This window comes from Chelon labrosus (assembly GCF_963514085.1).
Source record: "Chelon labrosus genome assembly, chromosome: 19".
Lineage (NCBI taxonomy): Eukaryota > Metazoa > Chordata > Actinopteri > Mugiliformes > Mugilidae > Chelon > Chelon labrosus.
Window position 1 is genome coordinate 11,705,567 of NC_140352.1, and position 19,180 is coordinate 11,724,746.

At 44.8% G+C, this 19,180-nt stretch overlaps 3 protein-coding genes across 3 annotated transcripts in view; 2 read left to right on the top strand and 1 right to left on the bottom strand.

Annotated features, from left to right (window-relative positions):
• sema4gb (sema domain, immunoglobulin domain (Ig), transmembrane domain (TM) and short cytoplasmic domain, (semaphorin) 4Gb) overlaps positions 1-3,319 on the top strand; it is a 33,520-nt gene extending 30,201 nt beyond the window's left edge. Inside the window, exon 14 of the mRNA XM_084567732.1 lies at positions 450-3,319. Within this exon, the coding sequence (XP_084423858.1) occupies positions 450-1,417 (968 nt within the window). The 3' untranslated portion in view covers positions 1,418-3,319. The remainder of the gene's footprint in view (positions 1-449) is intronic.
• A 2,663-nt stretch (positions 3,320-5,982) lies between these two features.
• On the bottom strand, positions 5,983-8,223 carry mrpl43 (mitochondrial ribosomal protein L43). Its single transcript, XM_084567114.1, has 3 exons — positions 7,911-8,223; positions 7,295-7,401; positions 5,983-6,608 (listed from the first exon to the last, which is right to left on the bottom strand). Exons 1-3 carry the CDS (start codon positions 8,039-8,041, stop codon positions 6,382-6,384), a joined length of 465 nt encoding a protein of 154 aa, XP_084423240.1. The 5' UTR covers positions 8,042-8,223; the 3' UTR covers positions 5,983-6,381.
• A 213-nt stretch (positions 8,224-8,436) lies between these two features.
• On the top strand, positions 8,437-12,497 carry twnk (twinkle mtDNA helicase). Its single transcript, XM_084568024.1, has 7 exons — positions 8,437-8,497; positions 8,713-9,373; positions 9,532-10,234; positions 10,522-10,762; positions 10,838-10,945; positions 11,033-11,174; positions 11,311-12,497. The coding sequence occupies exons 2-7, from the start codon at positions 8,738-8,740 to the stop codon at positions 11,659-11,661; spliced, it is 2,181 nt and encodes a 726-aa protein (XP_084424150.1). The 5' UTR covers positions 8,437-8,497; positions 8,713-8,737; the 3' UTR covers positions 11,662-12,497.
• The last annotated feature ends 6,683 nt before the right edge of the window (positions 12,498-19,180 follow it).

A 19,180-nucleotide genomic window follows, 5' to 3' on the forward strand; every position in this document is an offset into this window, starting at 1 on the left:
TCTCACTCACAGATTATGGGGTTAAAAGAAAGTCCAACACATACTCTTCTTTCCTACAAAGTGAAAGCATTTAGTATCTATTAAGGGATTTCATTAGGTGTGTGTTCCTTACCCTCCCCCAGGTCCCAGTGCATGCATTTTAATCAGGTCCTCTCTTGCTGGAGGTCAGGTGGTCATGCTGGCAGCTCTGCAGCTCTCGCTACATTTAAAGAGGCTTATAAAATGTAATGGAAAGGGATGCTGGGACGGCGCAGGTTGCTCACCTGCACTTTTAAATCGCGACCTTGCTGACCTGACATCTCGTTCTATATTTATCTCTCTCTCCTGCTACATTTTTTGTCATGCTGTCTCTCCTCTCTCACACTCTCCATCTATTCATCTTCCTGTCTTCTTCTTTTTTTTTTTTTTTTTTTAGCTCCATCTCATGTATCTTGTGTTCTGTTTCTCAGTGGTCCACCGGAGGCGCTCTGTGATGTCGGGTGACGACGTGCTGCTCCAGTGCGAACTGCGCTCCAACCTGGCAACGCCGCGCTGGACGCTAGACGGCAGGGATGTCCAGGGATACGGCCTCAATTCGGGCTACCGCATCGGCACAGATGGCCTCCTCATAATCGGAGCTCGCCCCCAACAGAGCGGCACTTACCGCTGCTTTGCTGTCGAGAACGCTGTCTCTGTCCTGGTTTATCTTTACTCAGTAAGGGTTCACACAGATCCTTTCTTCCCCGTGGAGCCGACGGCCACCACTAACCCCACTACAGTTTCCAGCCCGACGGTTTTCTCCACCAGCAGCCCCACTGAGCAGCCTTTGCCCTCACCTCCCGCCCCTCTTCCATCCGGACCTGAGTATCAGACCTACAGACACATGGAGGCCGTGTACATCTCTTTGGTGGCTGTTCTCGGAGGGCTTTGCTTGGTGTTGACCGTTGTGCTGCTTTATGTGAGCTTCTGCACCAGACGGGCCTCTCAGAACCGCAAGTTCTCGCAGCAAGGTCTGCAGGTCCTGGGGGCCTCTGAGAGAAAAAGGAGCTCTCATCTTGAACTTAGAACCATCTCCAGCCACTGCAACGGCCGCCAGGGTCGCAGGTCAATCTCAGTGCCAACCTTCGGGGACATGGGCGATGGCTTCCTCCAGATAGTCGCGGGTGAGGGGCAGATGTCTCCAGCCAAAACACCTCCCCCGGCTCCCCCTCTTCCTATGCCACCTCCACTTCCTAACATGGACTACGCCAACGGGTTGTCAGCCACTCTGCCCAGCGTGCTGAGGAAGATGAACGGGAACAGCTACGTGCTGCTGAGGCAGGCCGACCCCGAAGGCATGTCGCCGCTCTACCACTCCTTCACGGAGGAGCTCAACAGGATCCTGGAGAAGCGGAAACACACACAGCTGGACCTGCAACCCGACGAGAGCTCCATCTAGGACCCCCCATTCGGTCTTTTTGTCACGCGGTTATTTATTTTTACCCCAACGATGACCCGTAGTCGCGGGGAGAACTGACTGACTGTTGTAATGCTGCTGTTATTTACCCAGTGTCAGTACCTGCAGGTCGTGTCCTAACCTGATCTGAGATGTGCAGTCTCTTGTGTCTCCCTGATGGACAACACTAACCAGAGATTGGCAAAGTGGAGCTGTGAAAAATATTGGCCATAGACTGCACTAATAGGGAACAAGCTACAGGGACTGTAGGGAACTTGGTGATGCTACCTCTGTGTAGACTCTCTGGAGGCTTGTGAAGGATCTGATGACTCAAAAAGGCAAAGATGCGAAATGGGACGTGGGTAAAAAGAAAAATATCACACATTTTCGAGAGGTGTTCAAGAAGTTTTAGTACCACAAAGCTTAAAGTGATATTCCATCCCAGACGTATCTTTTGTACAAACATAGCCTACATATTCATGGACTGAACCCATCGCCCATCTGTACAGTACACCCTTCTACGAGGCTGACGGTGGAAGCAGCTGTTTGTTTTGAGGAGATCTGGGCGAGTGGATTGGACTGGTTGACATTAATGGCTCAATTTTGATAAGCAATAGCGCCGATCATCCAGTATTTTCCTACACATGCGCTAATCTACCAAACCTAATGACTACTGGGAGATTTATTCTCACAATATTGTTGTAAACAGGCTTAAAAGCAAGCTGTGCATCTATTTATATTGATTGAGCTTTCAAAATAAATACTGAGCGTACGGATTTACTAGTGGAAGTAAAGCACAAAAGGATTATGCTGGTTTCTACATTCAGAAAATCCATTGAAAGGCTCTCACTAATTATTACTTTCCCAATCAATCATATATATTATTATTTTAATTAACCACAATCAGAAAGAAGTGAAAAATGCCCATCATGATGTCTGTCAGGCGAGCAGCTTCAGCCTTTGTAATAACCAAACTATAGATTTTGGTTGGGGTATCACTTTAAGTATTTTGCTTTTGTTACAGTGCATGAGAGCACAGGTGTTAAGACAGGTCGTACATTTCAACGTATTTATTTGAACCATTCTTTCTTCCTATTCACTCATGTAAATAGCAATAATTACATCACCGTTGCAGCTGTTCGTAGCAATGTATTGTGCGAGTGCCAATGGAAACACCTGTAGCAACCTTTGAAGTATTTATCCCCCCTAAAATCTTTTCTGTATTTAGCATCAGTGTGAGAAAAGAGATGAAACTCTATAAAAAGGAAAAGCGTTTAGTCTATTATAGGAGCAGTCAGTGTGTGGTCAGATGGATTGATTTCACTGAATTCCCACAGACTGGCTTCGGGGCTCAGGAGGTTGAAAAGAAAGCACAACTCAACAAGAAGATGCTTCTATTTATACGCCTAAACATACTCACCGAAGGCCTATTTTTGGATTAACATTTATTCTCTGGATTTTGCTTTGTCAAGGTTTGTCCTCTGCTGTGAAAAAAAAAAGCAAATCACAGGGGAGGAGACCTTCGTAACGTGCCATCCGCGAAAGCGTCCTCTGTGTTTACCTGACATCGGTGCAATGCCAAAGCAACAAGAACTGCAGCGCTCACGGTATTCCCTTTGCCAAGGTGAACAGCGCTGCCATTAAACAGCACGTGTATAATTTAGGGGGGAAGTGACTGAAATGAATCTCTGAGTAGTTTGTAAACGTGTCTCGGGCCAGTGGTAAATAAAGATCTGTCTTTCCAGCAAAGCGCTGAATCAGCTCTTGGAGCCCAGCAGCTCTGTGGCGACTCGCAGTGTGAGTGTTTGTCAGAGCGACACTGACCGGAGACAGCAGCGTTTGGCTCACCTCCACTTGTAGAGGACAGAGCCTCTCGCCGGTTTGCATGGGCCGCTGTTGAATCAGCAGGTAGAGGCAGCCAAGGAAACGTTTAACCTGTGTGTCCTGGTTAACCATGCAGGACACTGGTGATGATACAAGTAAACAGGAGACATTATGCACTTGGAGGTTGACACAAGAGGATAGTTTGATGAAAACCCCATTTAAATGTCATGTGCCTGGTTACGTGCTTGCATATGAAGTTCTTTGCACAACAACATGTTGTCATTTTATATGTACACAGCCGAGTACAACACCATGAATATCTTTGTTTGCACTTATCAGCTTCTTCTTGGCCTTTTAAGTCATTTCACTCGTTTTGTTCCTCGTCTCCATTCACCCCCTCCCTCCCTTCTCGGTTACCTCTTTTGTTTTTCCCATCTCATCACCTCTGCACGACGGTACCGTCTATCCCTCCCCATGCTCACATTCGCTCTCGCTCTCAAGGACCCTGCTGGGTTTACAGACGGTCGCCTAATCAATTAGAGCCAGTTTTCAAGGAGCACTCAAGTTATTGTTTTTGCATAATGCAGACACTGACGTTTTTTTTCTGCAGTAGTGTAAGATACAGTAAATGTTTTGTTTTTATTTTGTGTTATTTTTGCACACATTCCCCATAAGAGCCGTGCAGCTTAAACATTAATCCTTGACTTTTAGTACAATCACAACACTATTCAGTGCTCATTTCTAGGTGTGATTCAGGTTTTTGTTGGGCTGAAATGTATAAAAACGACTGCAACTTCCACTAAGTTCTGTATTATTTTTTTTTAAATATGTATAAAAGTTCACTTTTAATCAATTTGTGGATAATCCCGAACATACTGGAGGCTTCATTTGCATCCATGTCAATTTGCTGCTGCTGCTGCTGCCTCATTCTCACTCAAGGACAATCTGTTTACAGTAGACACTGGACACTGTACTGTGGACTTAATATCTTGGCTTTTAAGGTCATATGTATTAGGTATTCAGTGAAGCACTTGTTTTTTGCAACAGTAACTACATCCCGCTGTGTCGGTGTGCACACATACAGTATGTTTTAATAATGTACTTTATTCCTTTATGTGTTGGCCAAAGACACTGGTGTATATTTTGCACTGTTCTTTCATAAGTATTTAGTTAAACGTCATGTAGTACACCACCCCTTGTAAACTGTGACACTTTCCATCAAGTTGGTTCTGTATTATTTTTGATGTAGATAATGAACTTATCTATTTGTTCTTCTCAGAATATAACTGGCTGAAGTTGACATCCTTGCTTCTTGTGTGATGACGTAAAACACCTGAGCTGTTGACAGAAAGGGCTTTTTCCCCTCACGTTAATTACATTTTCCACTGGTGTTTCTGTAGATTAAAAAATAAACTATTTGCTTTATATTCAGCTTTGGGGAAGAAGAAGAAGAAAAAAAAAAACATGTTCTGCGTCAGCACCCCTGAGGGGAAGTCATGAAATAACATGCAGAACATGTTCACGCTCAGTCCTGCTCTCAAGATACCGTGATGTTGTTTTTAGCCTGTGGCGAGCGACAAGGCCGGCGTCCTCCACCGGGAACAGACCGCACGTGATCCCATAATCCTTCATGAGTCTTGACAGGGATAGAAATATAACATAGGCTATTATTATTATTATCATCATTATTATTATTATAAGGCTAAGGAGAGATCGGGGTGAAATGACCATTTTCAGAGCAGCGTTCGAGGCTGTAACTTAGCAACACCAACTTTATTTAGAGCCTTTAATGTCCTTGTGCGGGTCAAGCTGTGCCATTTCCCATTGGGGAGAGTGGGTGTGAAGAGAGCACGGTGGCTGTGATGTGTGTAATTGGTGCCGCAGATCAATTAAAATGCGGAGAGTGAGAATGAAACAACAGAAAACATTTACACCTTATAAAATAATTACGCAATTCCACCCCTTTAAAAAACGACGACACAACGACGACAGCAACTGCAGCGTTTCTCTTAAGCATACAGTTCAATATAAGTTACATTTAATTAAGCGTTTGGAGATGATTTAAATTTAGCCAGTGTCACGGTAACTACAGAGTGTGGGGGTAATCTAAAAGGAGACGCGTCACTTCGCTATTCGACATAAATTCTCACTAACAGAGTAACAGTCAGTTTCCTGTGGCCAGATTTATATTTGCCAGCAGACTCTTATTCATCAATCAGTTTTAGAGCAAGTCTGTTTTTTTTTTTCGTATTCATCACTTGGCAGGCACTTGGTCGTGCGCATCTGTATCAACACTGGGGTCTAAACTGCCTTTTCCAGTCAAAGATGATGAATTCAGAGTGAAGAAGAACTGCAAAGCGGCGCCGCCAACGTCCGCCTTGTTGAATTTGAACAAATCACCTGCCAGGGGGAGAGTTCGTTTTCTGTTCCTGTTGCAGAGGACAGCTCGCACTGAAGGTTAAGCGTTGTCCCTCAAGCTATCACACAACCATCTGTCATGTTCGTTTCAGCTCCAGCTCGTCAAAGGGCGCACTTTCAAACCTGAAAGTGTCCTTGCTTAGAAACATGTGCACCCCCTGCGCCATAAAAATAAAATAAAAAGTATATGTAGGAAGAACATTTTTCTCACGGGAACACTTTAACTGCAGTTAAACCACTCAAAGTGAATGACACAGAGGATTAGTTTTTCTCTCTCTGCTCAAACTATAAAAGAAAATCTAAATTTAAACACAGGCAACAGCACGTGAACCAAAAAACAAAATCTATTTTAATTCAAGAATATTTTCCATCTGCTGCAGCGCGTGTGGCACTTATTACACAAAACTTCAAATAACCTTGAGATTGAAAATAATCTGCTCTTTAGTATGCCAGCTGACGAGCCTCTGGTGGATTTGTTTTAAGTCAATTCAAATGTGGCATTCAGAGCTGGTACTGGGCAGCACTTTCCTGCAAGTGGCTTTGCCGCCAGCAGACAGAAGGGCACGGTCAAAAACATTCAGGCAGCAGAATTATGTATTTGTTGCCCTTCTCAGGAGGGGCTAGACCTGTGATTTCATTTAGATTGGGGACATTTTGGAGAAAAAAAAAAAAAAGGAAGTTAAACAATAATTTTACAGGAAATCAAAATCCATGCGGTTAAGACTTTATTGTCCTTCTACGTCAGCCTGTTTCTGCGGCCTGATGATACCGATGGACGGGGGCCGGTTGGTGAAAGGGTGCCACTGGCCCTGGATGCTGGGACTGTCCGTGTGGAAGGGCTTGCGGATGCGGATGATTTCCAGGCCCGACTGATTGGTCAGCTTGGTCAGGAGCTCTAAAATCTGCGGCGATGATTTGCTCGCGATGACTTCTTCCCTCACGGTGCCATTTACTGCAAGAAGGGAAAACAGGAAACCACAGAGAATGAGTATCTTGAAAGAGGACAGCTATGACTCTGAGTGACACCATTTAAGTTGTTTGCAAGGAGATATTTAACTCCTATTTGAACAGAGGTCTCAAAAAAACTAGCACTATACTGCCCCCTACAGTACCCGAGAGTGCTAGTGTAAGATATACATTTTCTGGAAAAACTACAGAGCTCACACTTGTCACACATTTAACCAAAATGACTGATTATAACCCTGAACCTTCAGGTTTAAATTCTGATAATAACAATAAAAGCAGAAAGCTAGCTATTTCCTCCAGTTAACTTAGGAGTTTACTTAAAAAACTAATATTAAACTCAATAAGAACACGGCTATGGGAGTTAATTTTCTATGTTTTACAGTTAATATTCACAAAAAGTGATGATATGTGATTAAAACTGCGCACCCAATTAACTAATTCAAGTCTATTAAAGCAAAGCTGATACAACTATGTTATATTTGGCCACAAGGAACAATTTAAAATGTAGGATTGTAGGATTTTAATAATTGTCCTTGAGCATCAACAGCTTCAAAACTCAACACAACTGGCAGTTTTCTCTGTAATTACCATCTACTAATAATCAGGAGAATACACATCAAAGCGAGCTACAAAACAGTGCGTGCTACAAAACACAAAGTCGCAGGCACTTACAGTATTCTGCGACTACTCTGGGGGTCTTGCAGGGCTGGGGAGACACATAAACAACAGTTCCGGGGTTCTTCTTGGCGTAGTCCACGACTCCCTCCTCAACAAAGTCCCTGCAGAAGGAGAAGAGGAGGACGACACATATGGGATCTGGAGCCATTCTGCAGCACGATGAGCACTTTTTCTTTTCATACTTTAATCATAATTTCAAGACATTGTTTTTTTTTAACATGGTGGAACTTATTTTTAAAGTATATTGTGAATGTGGCCATTGAATATTGATGAATATGACAACAATTTATTATACAGAAGCTTAGAACATTGCAAAATAAATGCCTATTACAACATGTGCATTTTTAAAATGATAATCTATAGTAATAAGACTGAAATGAGGAAAAAAATAAACAAATCATCAAGTCGTTTTTTCTCATATGCACTACTAGAGGAGCAAAGGGGAAAAAATAAAGAAAAATAGAATTAAAACTCTTATTAAATCACTATACAAATACGGAAAACGAGAAATAGCTACTAGGCCTTGATTCCTGCTCCTGACAGAGAACAAACTCAACATAAACACACTGTTACCGACTTTAATCAACCACTTGTTGTTGTTGTTTTTTACCTGGCTCCCAACGAGCTCTGCGCTTTTCTGGAGAAGACGATGGAGATCCGTTTGAGCTGGCAGACGTAGCGACCCACACCGTTTTGAAGAACGCTTTTCAGGAAGCGACTCGGCGTCCCCCTCGATGTCATCGTTTAACCGTCGGTTAGCGGTTTAAGAAAAACAGCTACTATCTACAGCGACTGTTCAAGCGACGAAAAAAAAATCATATAAACAGGATAAAGACGTTAAACGGCAACAAAACTCATAGAGGACGATTTGACGGGCATGTACAAAGCGCAGTCCGTCACGAATATGTGTCCGGAGTGGAACATGTAACTGACATAACGGTTAATGAAAATACAATTTTAAGACAAAAAAACGAATCTAGTTGCAAAAAAAACACTTAATATAATATTTATTTCTAAAAACGCACATGAAGCTTTTTTTTATACGTGTACACTTTTATTATAATTTCAACCGTAAACATCTGCGGTTCGTCGCGTTTCTCCTTTTGTTTCACACGGACTTGTTTTGGAAACGCACCCGAAAGCCCGGGATACAGCACAGTGGAGCATGGAAGAAAATGAGTGCAGACTTCAGAGCCAGTAAGCTGTTTTTTTGTGTTTGCTGTCATATAAAACGTGATAATTTTTTAAGTGAAGGCTTTCGTGTGTATTCGTGCTAATTTCTGTGTAACGTTTTCGTCTGCTTTAACAAAAAAAAATAGCAGTTTTCTGCCTCACTGTTGTTTCTCTGACCAGGTAGGTCATCTGGCTTTATATCTTAGCTTCTGGAATTAACCTGATGTTATCTTTTGCAGGTCCACTGTGCTAACCAGATAACTAATGTGGAGATGCGTGCTGCAGAAGGGCTCCACCTGTTTCATGCAGGTGGCAGCCCCGAAGTGTCACCACCAAAGACCCTTTTCATCCCTGTGTTTGAGCCTTCTCACTCAGAGGCTCCTTCACAGACCTGCAGAAACTATATGTGCCCCAAGACTCAGAGATGCAAAGTACTTCCTGGCACACACTGGAACCAGGTGTTATAAAAAGGACATCAACTCTACTTTAGAGTTCCCTTTGGGCCCCGTCACATTCACAGACATCAAACAGTATCTGCGCTCCAAGGATGTCCCCTTCCACGATGGCTACAGCTGCCTGCACATCCCCAGCATCTTCATTCACCCGACCGCCAGGAAGGACAGCTTCTCGCTGTTCGTCGACAAGACCACGGGACAGTTTCTGTGCAAGGACACGCTGGTGGAGGGGAGCTGGGAGGACCTGCAGGACTGCCTGGAGGTGATGCAGAACGAGGGGCAGGAGTTCCTCAGCCCTCATGTGCTGCTGGGGTATCCGGAGAGTGCAGAGGAGCAGGAGGAGAGGGAGAGGGAGCTGATGGAGGTGCAGAGGATCTGGTCCAGCTCTGTGCCCCTCACGGATCTCCCGGAGGACGAGGCTCAGACGATTAAGACCATGTTCCAGGTATCGTTGGGAATTACTTGGTGTTTTGAATGTTGCTTTAAATGCTTATATTAAATTAGGTATTTTTAGAAGTCTATCATTCAAAAGCACGGAAAGTAAATCTACGTATATTGACGAGCTACGTAAGGATTATAGTATTTATCTATGTTTTATTTCAGATCACAAAGATCTCTAACGCAACCCTTAAGAAGTTTGGTGTGAGGCTCTTCAAGCCGACCAAGAGTCTGGTTTTCCCCTGGTTCGGTGGACCTGACTCCTCTTTAAAGGGGCTCAAGCTCCTTTCTGCCCAAAGGACAGACGCTGATAAAGTAACTTACAACGAAGCCACAGTGCCAAAGAATAGCTCTTATTACAACCTGTTCGGCCTCCCCCTGGTGAATCGGATGGACTCGGAGGTGGTGGTGACCGGCTACGAGTTGGACGCTCTGGCCGTGAGCCAGGCCACAGGACTCCCCAGTGTCGCTCTTCCCCGTGGGGTCAGCTGCCTCCCGCCGATCCTGCTGCCTTACCTGGAGCAGTTCAAGCGGGTGACGCTGTGGCTGGGGGGGGACATCCGCTCCTGGGAGGCGTCAAAGATCTTTTCCCGCAAGCTGGGCTTGAGGCGTTGCTCGCTGGTGCGCCCGGGGGAGTTTCAGCCGTGTCCGGTAGAGGCGCTGGCCAATGGCAAGAACTTAGCTCGCATCATCAAAGCTTCCATTCCAGCGGCACACAAGTCTATAGTGTCCTTTAAGCAGCTGAGAGACGACGTGTACGGGGAGCTGATCAACACGGACCAGGTGGCTGGAGTGAAGTGGACAAGATTTCCAGAGCTCAACAAGATCTTGAAGGGACATCGGCGGGGAGAACTGACTGTTTTCACAGGTACTATGTTATTATTGACAACGTTTGAAGGCCCAAGCAGGAATTACTTCATTTAAAATGCAACAATTAAAAATATAGACCTGGTTTAGATATTGACGTGAATAAGTAAGTTCCAGTTCTTAGTTTTTCAGTTGTCTTTTTGAATAGAACAAGATCTGGACACATTTTTAATTTGAAACTGTCTTGAAGATGGCATAAAGTTTGAACTTGGAGGTGTAAACATCATTGACTTGTTTTGTCTTCACGTTTCCACTCCTCGTCATCTATAATAATTGTCTTTCTACCAGGCCCTACTGGAAGCGGGAAGACCACGTTCATCAGTGAGCTGGCCCTGGACCTTTGCACGCAGGGCGTCAACACGTTATGGGGCAGCTTCGAGATCAACAACGTGCGTCTGGCCAAGATCATGCTGACCCAGTTTGCCATGCAGAGGCTGGAGGAGAACCTGGAGCAGTACGACTTCTGGGCGGACAAGTTTGAAGAGCTGCCGCTCTACTTCATGACTTTCCACGGGCAGCAGAACATCAAGTAAGTCTAAACTCCACTTCGGGAATGTTTTTCATTATTTTATTAGTTGGACCTTCTGACCCTTCTTGTCTACAGGGCAGTGCTGGACACCATGCAGCATGCCGTCTATCTCTATGATATCAACCATGTCATCATTGATAATCTGCAGTTCATGATGGGACAGGAAAATCTCTCAGTAGACAAGTAAGTATTAATAAAAGTATGTACTTTTAATTGAGACATGTTGTTTGTGTGGTTTTAAAATGACAAAATTTCTTCCACGTGATCCAGGTTTGCTGTGCAGGACCACATTGTTGGAGCGTTCAGGAAGTTCGCCACCAACAGCAGCTGCCACGTCACCCTGATCATTCACCCGAGGAAGGAGGAGGATGATCGAGAACTGCAGACGGCATCCATCTTCGGTTCTGCTAAGGTAAGGCTGAGAAAATACCTCGCCTTTACTTTTCCAAAGAAACTACAAGAACAGAAGGAGCAGTCACAGATTCTTCAGTCTTTACAAACCTTATGCAACTAAGACACATCCCAATCTTTCATCACCCCCCCTCCAGGCCAGCCAAGAGGCCGACAACGTCCTCATCCTCCAGGAGAAAAAGCTGGTGACGTGTCCCGGCCGCAGATCCCTGCAGGTGACCAAGAACCGCTTTGACGGAGACGTGGGCATCTTCCCCCTGGACTTCCTCAAGTCTTCGCTCACCTTCTCCACTCCCATGAAGGGCAAACACCGGCTGAGGAAGGTCGCCGCCAAGCCGGAGAATGAGGAGGAGGAGGTGGCGGCGGAGAGAAAAGCGGAGCTGAAAGACGAGGTTAAAAAAGGGAAGGCAGAGAAACCGGCCAAAACAGCAAAGACTCCAAGAACTACTAAGAGTACTGCAACTGAAAAAGGAGCCACCCCGAAGTAATTGTATGTTGATCGAGGATGAGTTTGACCACCTGTACGTTTTAAGGTTGAAAGTTAAAGCAGATCCCAAACTCTGACATTAGACAGTAGCTGAATATAAATATATAAATACAAAAATTATGAAATATATGAATTAATAGCTTTGATTGTAGTTCGCAAAGTAAAGTTCAGAATCCATGAAATTCGGATTAAGGAAGATTAACTCCACCATCGAAGAAAGGAAGGACAGTAAAACCAGAATGTGAAATAATGACTGTACAGTGTTGGTACATGTTAAACTACGACATAGTGTTAAAGATGTTGTATGCAGGCCCTGCTGCACGTTACGACTGAATTCTCCGTTAAAAGTGCATAAAGCTTCAAACGTTACTGTGATGCCAAGAGCTAGTGTTTTTTATGGGTGCGTTTCTCGATGACACTACCACTGTCTGCTTTCCATAACACAATGTGCCCTCTACTGACTTTTTGTACAAAGATGATTTATTTCTTTTTTTAATAAAATGCTTTTCATGCAGATGTTGTTTGTGCTTCCATTTGTGGCCAGCAGGGGGCGATGTGCTCTAATAGAAAACAGATTGAATTTAAGAATAAACCTTCAGCAAAGTGTCTCTTATTCACAAATGTTAAAAGCTGAGCATGTGTATTTCATCTAGCCTCAGCAGGAACTGTTTTAGCTTTTGCTGGATACATTTGTCTTTCTATAAATAACTACAAGAGTGACAGCACACTTAGGCACATTAGCAAGATAAAAGGATTCTCTATAGAAGTAGCTTAATCAGAACGGTAATTTGCAGGAACGTTAAAGGTTTCCGGCCTCTTTTTTACTCTTAACTGAGTGTTACCACCTTTGACTACTTATAATTAAGCGGGCTCAAATTCCACACACCTGCCTCTGCTCCGGTGTCACCTTACGCAATCTATTATTTAGAGTGGTGACTTTTAATAAATGCAGAGTGTCTCAGAGCCAGTTGTCCCGGTGTGAGGTTACACGTATGATCTTCCAGCAAACAGGACAGCGTCGCTCTGTGCTGTGGCCGTGCTTCGTCACAGTCGCTGCAAACCCAAATATACTTCAGATTTATGATGCAAAGGCGACAGCTCAGTGTGGGAAAATGAAAGTGCTTGTGTGTTTTATATCAGGGCCTTTGATGATTTGCAGCCTTGGCATGCAGACGGAATAAATTTTATCTCACCCTGGGAAAAATGCCGGACTTTGGACGGTCTAGGATTCTTGTCATGCTAGAGATAAGACCAGGTAATGGTCTTGCCGTCATATGAAACAACATGATTGTCATTTTATTTTCCATTCAAATTGCTGGCAAAGCTTTCAAAGCCCGGTATCTTCATCGACCCACAATGCAACTCAGCAGCAGACAGTTCAGCCGGGGTTTATGTTATGATTTTGATAGCAGCAACACACAAACCTCTTATAAACACACTTATTTCTAACCCCGTATTTATTTTTCACATCAGTGCTTGCCAAATCCATTGACTCAAGAGACGCACCACGAAGCAATTTATCATACTTTGCACAGAAGGAGCCACAAAAGGCTTTGCGCCGCTTTTGACTGCGTACAGTTGTTTACAGCTGTTTGCCTCAGACTGGCTGGATTTCACAAAGCCTCTCTCCGTCTGCCTCTGATTCCCTCGCTGGCTCCGTCTTTGACAGGCCGGTCCAGGGAAGCTCCTGGCTCCGGCCCTCAGCTCAAACACGAGGCACCCCGAGCTTCAGTGATAGCTGAGACTGTAAAATATTGTTGGAAGCCGCGGGGATAAATCCCGATAATCGTAAATCGCAGTCAGGAAGATGGCAGGAGGGAGACAGCCATGTTTTCGTTCCATCCTTTTTTTTTTCCCTCTTTGAACCTTCTTGAAATGCTGTATGTTTTCCTGTGAACGTTTTACTGCTGTGTAAGTACACAGGGCTTTTCCATAATGACTCCAGGCTGTGTGTGTGCTGGATGGGTCTGGCTGTCCTCTTGACCGTGTGGGTGTGGGATTCGGCTTCTGAGGCCTCTGAATGGGGCTCTTTGTGTTTCAAGGCATTTCTGAACCCAGATGATGGCGGCCCTGTCGCCTGCCAGCCAGCCCCTCGCATCAAGAAAAGAAAAGACACAAAAAATATGCACACAAGGTCATCAAACTTTAACGTAATTCTGAGCTTCATCCAAGTAAGCTCTTAAGGCTTTTGAAAACTTTCTCTTGAGTAAACAGGTGATGACAGTATATAAAGAGATTGAACACTGTAATCTCTTTGTACAACACTGGACGTCTCATTGTTCTCCGTTTGTTTTGAACGGCCTGCACTGATCAGAGCTTTGCATGCCTATTCAAATAGCTGCCATCTGGAGAGGGGAGGAGATGAAACGATTCGAGCTGCGCGGCTCTTAATCAAGGAGGAAACAAACAGCGCAGAGGCCAAAGGAATTCACCAAAATGCTGTAGGATGTGAGAGGAATGTGCAATGAAGCTAGGAAAAGATGTGTCAGCTGCTGATAAGCACTCCTCCCGTCGGCCCAAATCCACGGAAAAAGCCGCGATGTGGTGTCAAAACTACGAGTATTAGGAATAATCAGTTGCTTCGTGAAGTGATCCACAACGCCGCCGCCGCCGCCGCCGCCGCCGCCGCCGCCACTGCTTGGCGGTGGGACACATGGATGCATGACATGCATGCATAGCTCTCCGCACCATTAGCTGCCCTTCATTAAGTCAAGTATTTGAACCAAGCCTGGACGTAATTTCAGGACCTTCAGTCAAACTTAATCAACCAGTGGCTTTGGTGCAGCAAATTGAACGGGGTGGGTTCATATCCAGAATTTTTGTACATCTGTGAACCATTTTGGGAAATTATCTTATTTGCTTTGTTGTCCGGTGTTAGACGAGGGGACACTGTCACATCTGTCCATCAAAGATGAAGCTGGACTCAGCAGTAGATGAGCTTAGCTTAGCATGAAACAGGAAGATCAACAACCTCCAAACCTCAATAATCCACAACTCAACATATCTCTTCAGTTCAGTCCAAGAACAAACAATGTTGAACATTTACAGTGTGGTATTTATGACTTCCTGGAGTCACTGTGTAACTGTTGAGCCTTGCTTTACACTCTTTATGCTAAGCGGTTGCTTCATATTTAACAAACTTACTCAACAGGATCAAGTTTCTTTATTTAACCCTTGGCACAAAAGCTTATGAATGCACTTTTCAACTTGGAGAATTTCATATTCTCCTTAACTTTTTGCACATTCCAGTGGCTTCAGGGTGGAGAAGATGGTGCTTTCTTTCTTTGATGCAACAACAGATGAATCCTTCATGAAGATTTCCTGCTTTTGTTGCAAAGTACAATACCTTACAGCGGGGAGAGGCAAATATTTACAGATATTCCTAATCATTCTTTGAAAAGCCAAGAGTTCAAAAACAAGTGGCCTTGACTTGAGATTGCTTTGTTTGCTGCACTTTCCAAGGTCAAGGACGTTATACCAGAGGAAACAATATGATTGGGCCTAAAAGCCTCTCAACAAGTCTCTGGACCAGTTCACAGTTAACTGCATAAAACACAGTTGTGCCAGATGTCATTCATCGAAGTGCAGTTAACTGGATTTTGAATGTATTTTTAGAGGCTAAACATTTCTGGCACTTTGTTTTGGTTCTGCTTCATTAACCCCGGTTTTAGCAGCAGAAAATATTCTCTGAACCAGAGTGACATATAAATAGAAAGTGTGACAGAGCATGCTGCAAGAACATTGAGTGCATGGAGTATGTAGAGCAGGTTCAACAGGACACTGTGTCTGTCACATTACAAAAATCTCTTTTTTAAGTAAGTAACTTTTCTTATCAAAGTGGGGCCCAGAGAAGGAACGTTGCATTCCTGTCCTTGCGCTAGATTCTGATTCTACTTATTGTCTGTGAGTCTGAAATGTTCATAAACGACACGGCTGGCAGTGTGGCCTCATAAAGTGCGTGCCTCGTTTCTCCGTGGATCTGCAGCTCGAGCACGCCGAGGAGGACTCACGTCGCTCGTGGACGGACCAGAGGCCGTTTTCAGGCACAGACGCTGACTCAAGATGCCCCACCAGCCCCTAAATGCCAGGACGCGAGGGGAGGTGGGGTTTACTCTGCCTCCGCTCACGTGCACCCGGCACGTTTGACCCACATTGCCCAACAGCGTGCCTGCTGCTGTGTGTATTAATAACCAATGTGCACATCCTCGCCTCTGTGCTCACGGACCGGGAGACAGCTCAGGTTTCAGCAGTCCAAAGCTGCTAAAAATCTAATAAAACGATTTATATTGATTATATGTTGTGTTATACTGAAATGTTTCTGAATACAAGTGTGCACAATTGTCACTTTAATGTGAGCCGAGTAAACAAATCTCTTTCCAAGTTGCAGAAAAGTGAGTGAAGTTCAGCTGATCTGGACTCCTGTGAGAATAGTACCTGCAGCGCTTTACCTCTCTTTAGGCGGCATAGGTAGAGGGGTTCACCTACAAACATCTAAAGACGCTCACGGGCCGGCTGGAGCCTGTCCCAGCTGTCATTGGGCGAATTTAGAATAACCAATTAACCTAATAAGCATGTCTTTGGACGGTGGGAGGAAGCCGGAGTCACACCCACGCAGACACAGGGAGAACATGCAAACTCATGCAAACTCCACACAGAGAGGCCCCAGTCGGCCGATGGATTCGAACCAAGAACCTTCTCGCTTCTTCTATAGTTAGCAGCAATTTAGTACTCATCATAATTAGTAATCATTATCTGCTTCACTTGCCACTGTCTTGCTTTCTTTTCTCCTCGTCCTTCTTTCTTTTTTCAATCCCACAGGGCACCGTTGTCTTGCTACTTTTAAGAGTCATGCACACGACAAGTAAGTGTCAGGGGGATGCCTCCCGCTGTCACTGAAAACATAGCCCATTGCCACTGCTGTAGTTTAAAGGCTTTTCAGCCCCCGGGGGGGCCGCCTCCTGGCCTGGGGCCTCGAGCAGATTGCCTGCCATGCCTGTTAACAAGCCTGTCTAAAGGTCAGCCAGCATGTATTCGAGTCTGTCTCACACCAGTTCCTACTTTTCTTCCCAACAGCCCTCCTCATGCTCCCTTCGGCCCTCTCTGCGGACGCCATGTGCTCGTGTCTCAAATGCTAACCTGTCATGTAGCATTAGCGACAGGGCTTCTGGCTGACCGTCCAAGTGACAGAGCCGCACTGTAAACACCTGCGTGCTCGACTGGCCACGTTCTGCCTTTTGAGCACGACCGGGAAAGCTTTTGAGAGAGCACGCCCGGGGCTTTTATATAACGCGGCGATCTGGCTAAAGAGAGTGTAGAGGGGCTTAATCTGCCCTGGCACCATGAGGCTGTTCGAGAGCCCTCAGGGGACTGGAGAGTGTGTAGCATCTTACACAGCAGTTCTGGCTTTTTTTATATGTGGGAAATTCTTTTAAAGGTTAAAGAAGAGGGCAGGTGGGGTGACAATAATTACAGTGGTAAGAGATGGGAAGGCTGTGGTCAGAAGAGTGGCGTCTGTGGCGGAGGGAATAGATGACGAAGCTGTTAAATGGGGCTTTGAGAGGTAGGCATCTCTGATTTTAATGAGCGGAGGGCCTCATTCCACTTAAGCAAGTGGTCAGAATTAGCGTCTCTCTCTTTCCCTGGCGGGGCTCCAGCGCCTCACACCCCTCACACTTTTCTTTTTGATTCATTCTGAGAGCGAGAAGGAGAGAGAGAGAGAGAGAGAGAAAGCGAGATGGAGACGGCCGAGCCAAGGAAAATGCCTATTCACTCTCAAATTAGCCGTCTGCATGGCCGCCTTCAAAGGAGGCCCCTCTCGGCATAATCTCCTCAGACTGTGTGGACACACTGGCTGTCTGCTTCATGAGCGCCTGTGCCGCTGAAAACCAGAGCAGTTAATTGAAGCATTATCGGCATAAGCATGGTCAGTTAAGCTGATTATCTCCGACTCTGAGCGCTATCCACCATCAAGACGCATAAAAAAAATAAGGCCAAGCACATGGCACGTATGAACTCTTGGTACTGAAAATACAGACTGACAAAGATATTCCCTTCATACCCAGCATGAAATGATTGGTATTTAATTTAGCCGCTAAATTACACAGTGGCAGCGCCTGATAATGAGGATCGAAGAGAGTGCACTATGTCTTTGGCACCTCACAGCTCCAGCCCACGGTGACAAAGGAAGGCTGCAGAAAATAATAATGCAGAGGCAGCGCGGAGCCCTGCCAAAAATGTTAATATTGATATCAGGTGGCATGCTCTGACTGTAAATCTGATGCTGCTCTGAACCTGCAGACCACACATTGCTCATGCACAGTCTCTCGGAGATTAGCGAAGACAAGGAGGGGGGGGGGGGGGACGAGTGTGCAGGCCGTTACTGATTGCCTTGTTATTACAACACATATGGAAATATGATTCATAATCGACTTTTCCGTGATTAGGCGGAGAATAAAAACCATATGCTCCTTCCAGCCGAAGGACAATTAGTAATACTGACTCTGCAGCTTCCATGCAAATACCGTTTATAGATTCACTCCAGCTGCTGTTCACTGAAGCCATCGTAATGTCAGGCAGTGATATTTTTACACTTTTAGATAAAACAACCAATGTTACACCCGATTTCAAAGGTTCCACACGTGCGTGAAGACACAGTAACTTCTAAAATCAGACTGTGCTTTTGTTGTTAATGTACGCCGCTTAAACAGAACAATGCATGTATTGTCGGACGCTTTCAAGCCATTGAACAGTAGCAGCACTGAGCGTACAAGGAGAACAATACTGAACATTGTTTAATTTGAGCTGATCCTGTTATTCTTCTTCTTTAACAGTTCTGGTTTTGGCCATCAAATTGTCTGTAAATGCAACACTTTGCCTGGAAATACAGAACCGATATCGTTTTATAAACCGCCTGTTCCCGTTCGGTTTCACAAATGATAAAAAAGTCAGGAGAAACTTTGCAGGTGCTGGAGACCACATGTTCACTCTCCCTGTATTCACGTTTGTGTTAAAAGGGTGGCACGGTGGCTTAATTCTTTGGGCATATACCACAATGTTCATGGTTTGATTTGTGGCCATGTGACACATGATTTTTGGCCTCTATTTAGGCCAACTTTCAACCATGAAATCAAAACAAAAAGGTTTGTTAGTTTCTAACCTAGCTTACTAGCTAGGTGCAGGACTTAGAGGGCTGACTCAGCAGTAGACAAAAAGGTATTTAATAAAAAAAAGACAAAGCTGACAAAACCAAAGGCACTGCAGACGTGCAGACACTATGAAAACATGAAAAAAACATGAATAACTATGACATGGAAAGACATGAATGTGGCAAAGAAAAGAAACAGTATGACACGATAAGGGACAAAGGGGAAGGCAGGGCTATATATACACAAGGGGAACAGAGGGGCGATGAGACACAGGTGAAACAAATCAAGACGTAACACAGGGAGAAAGCAACGACCCAATCAAAGGGAAAACACAGGGAGTGACACATAACAGGAAATCAAGAGCTTAACAAAATA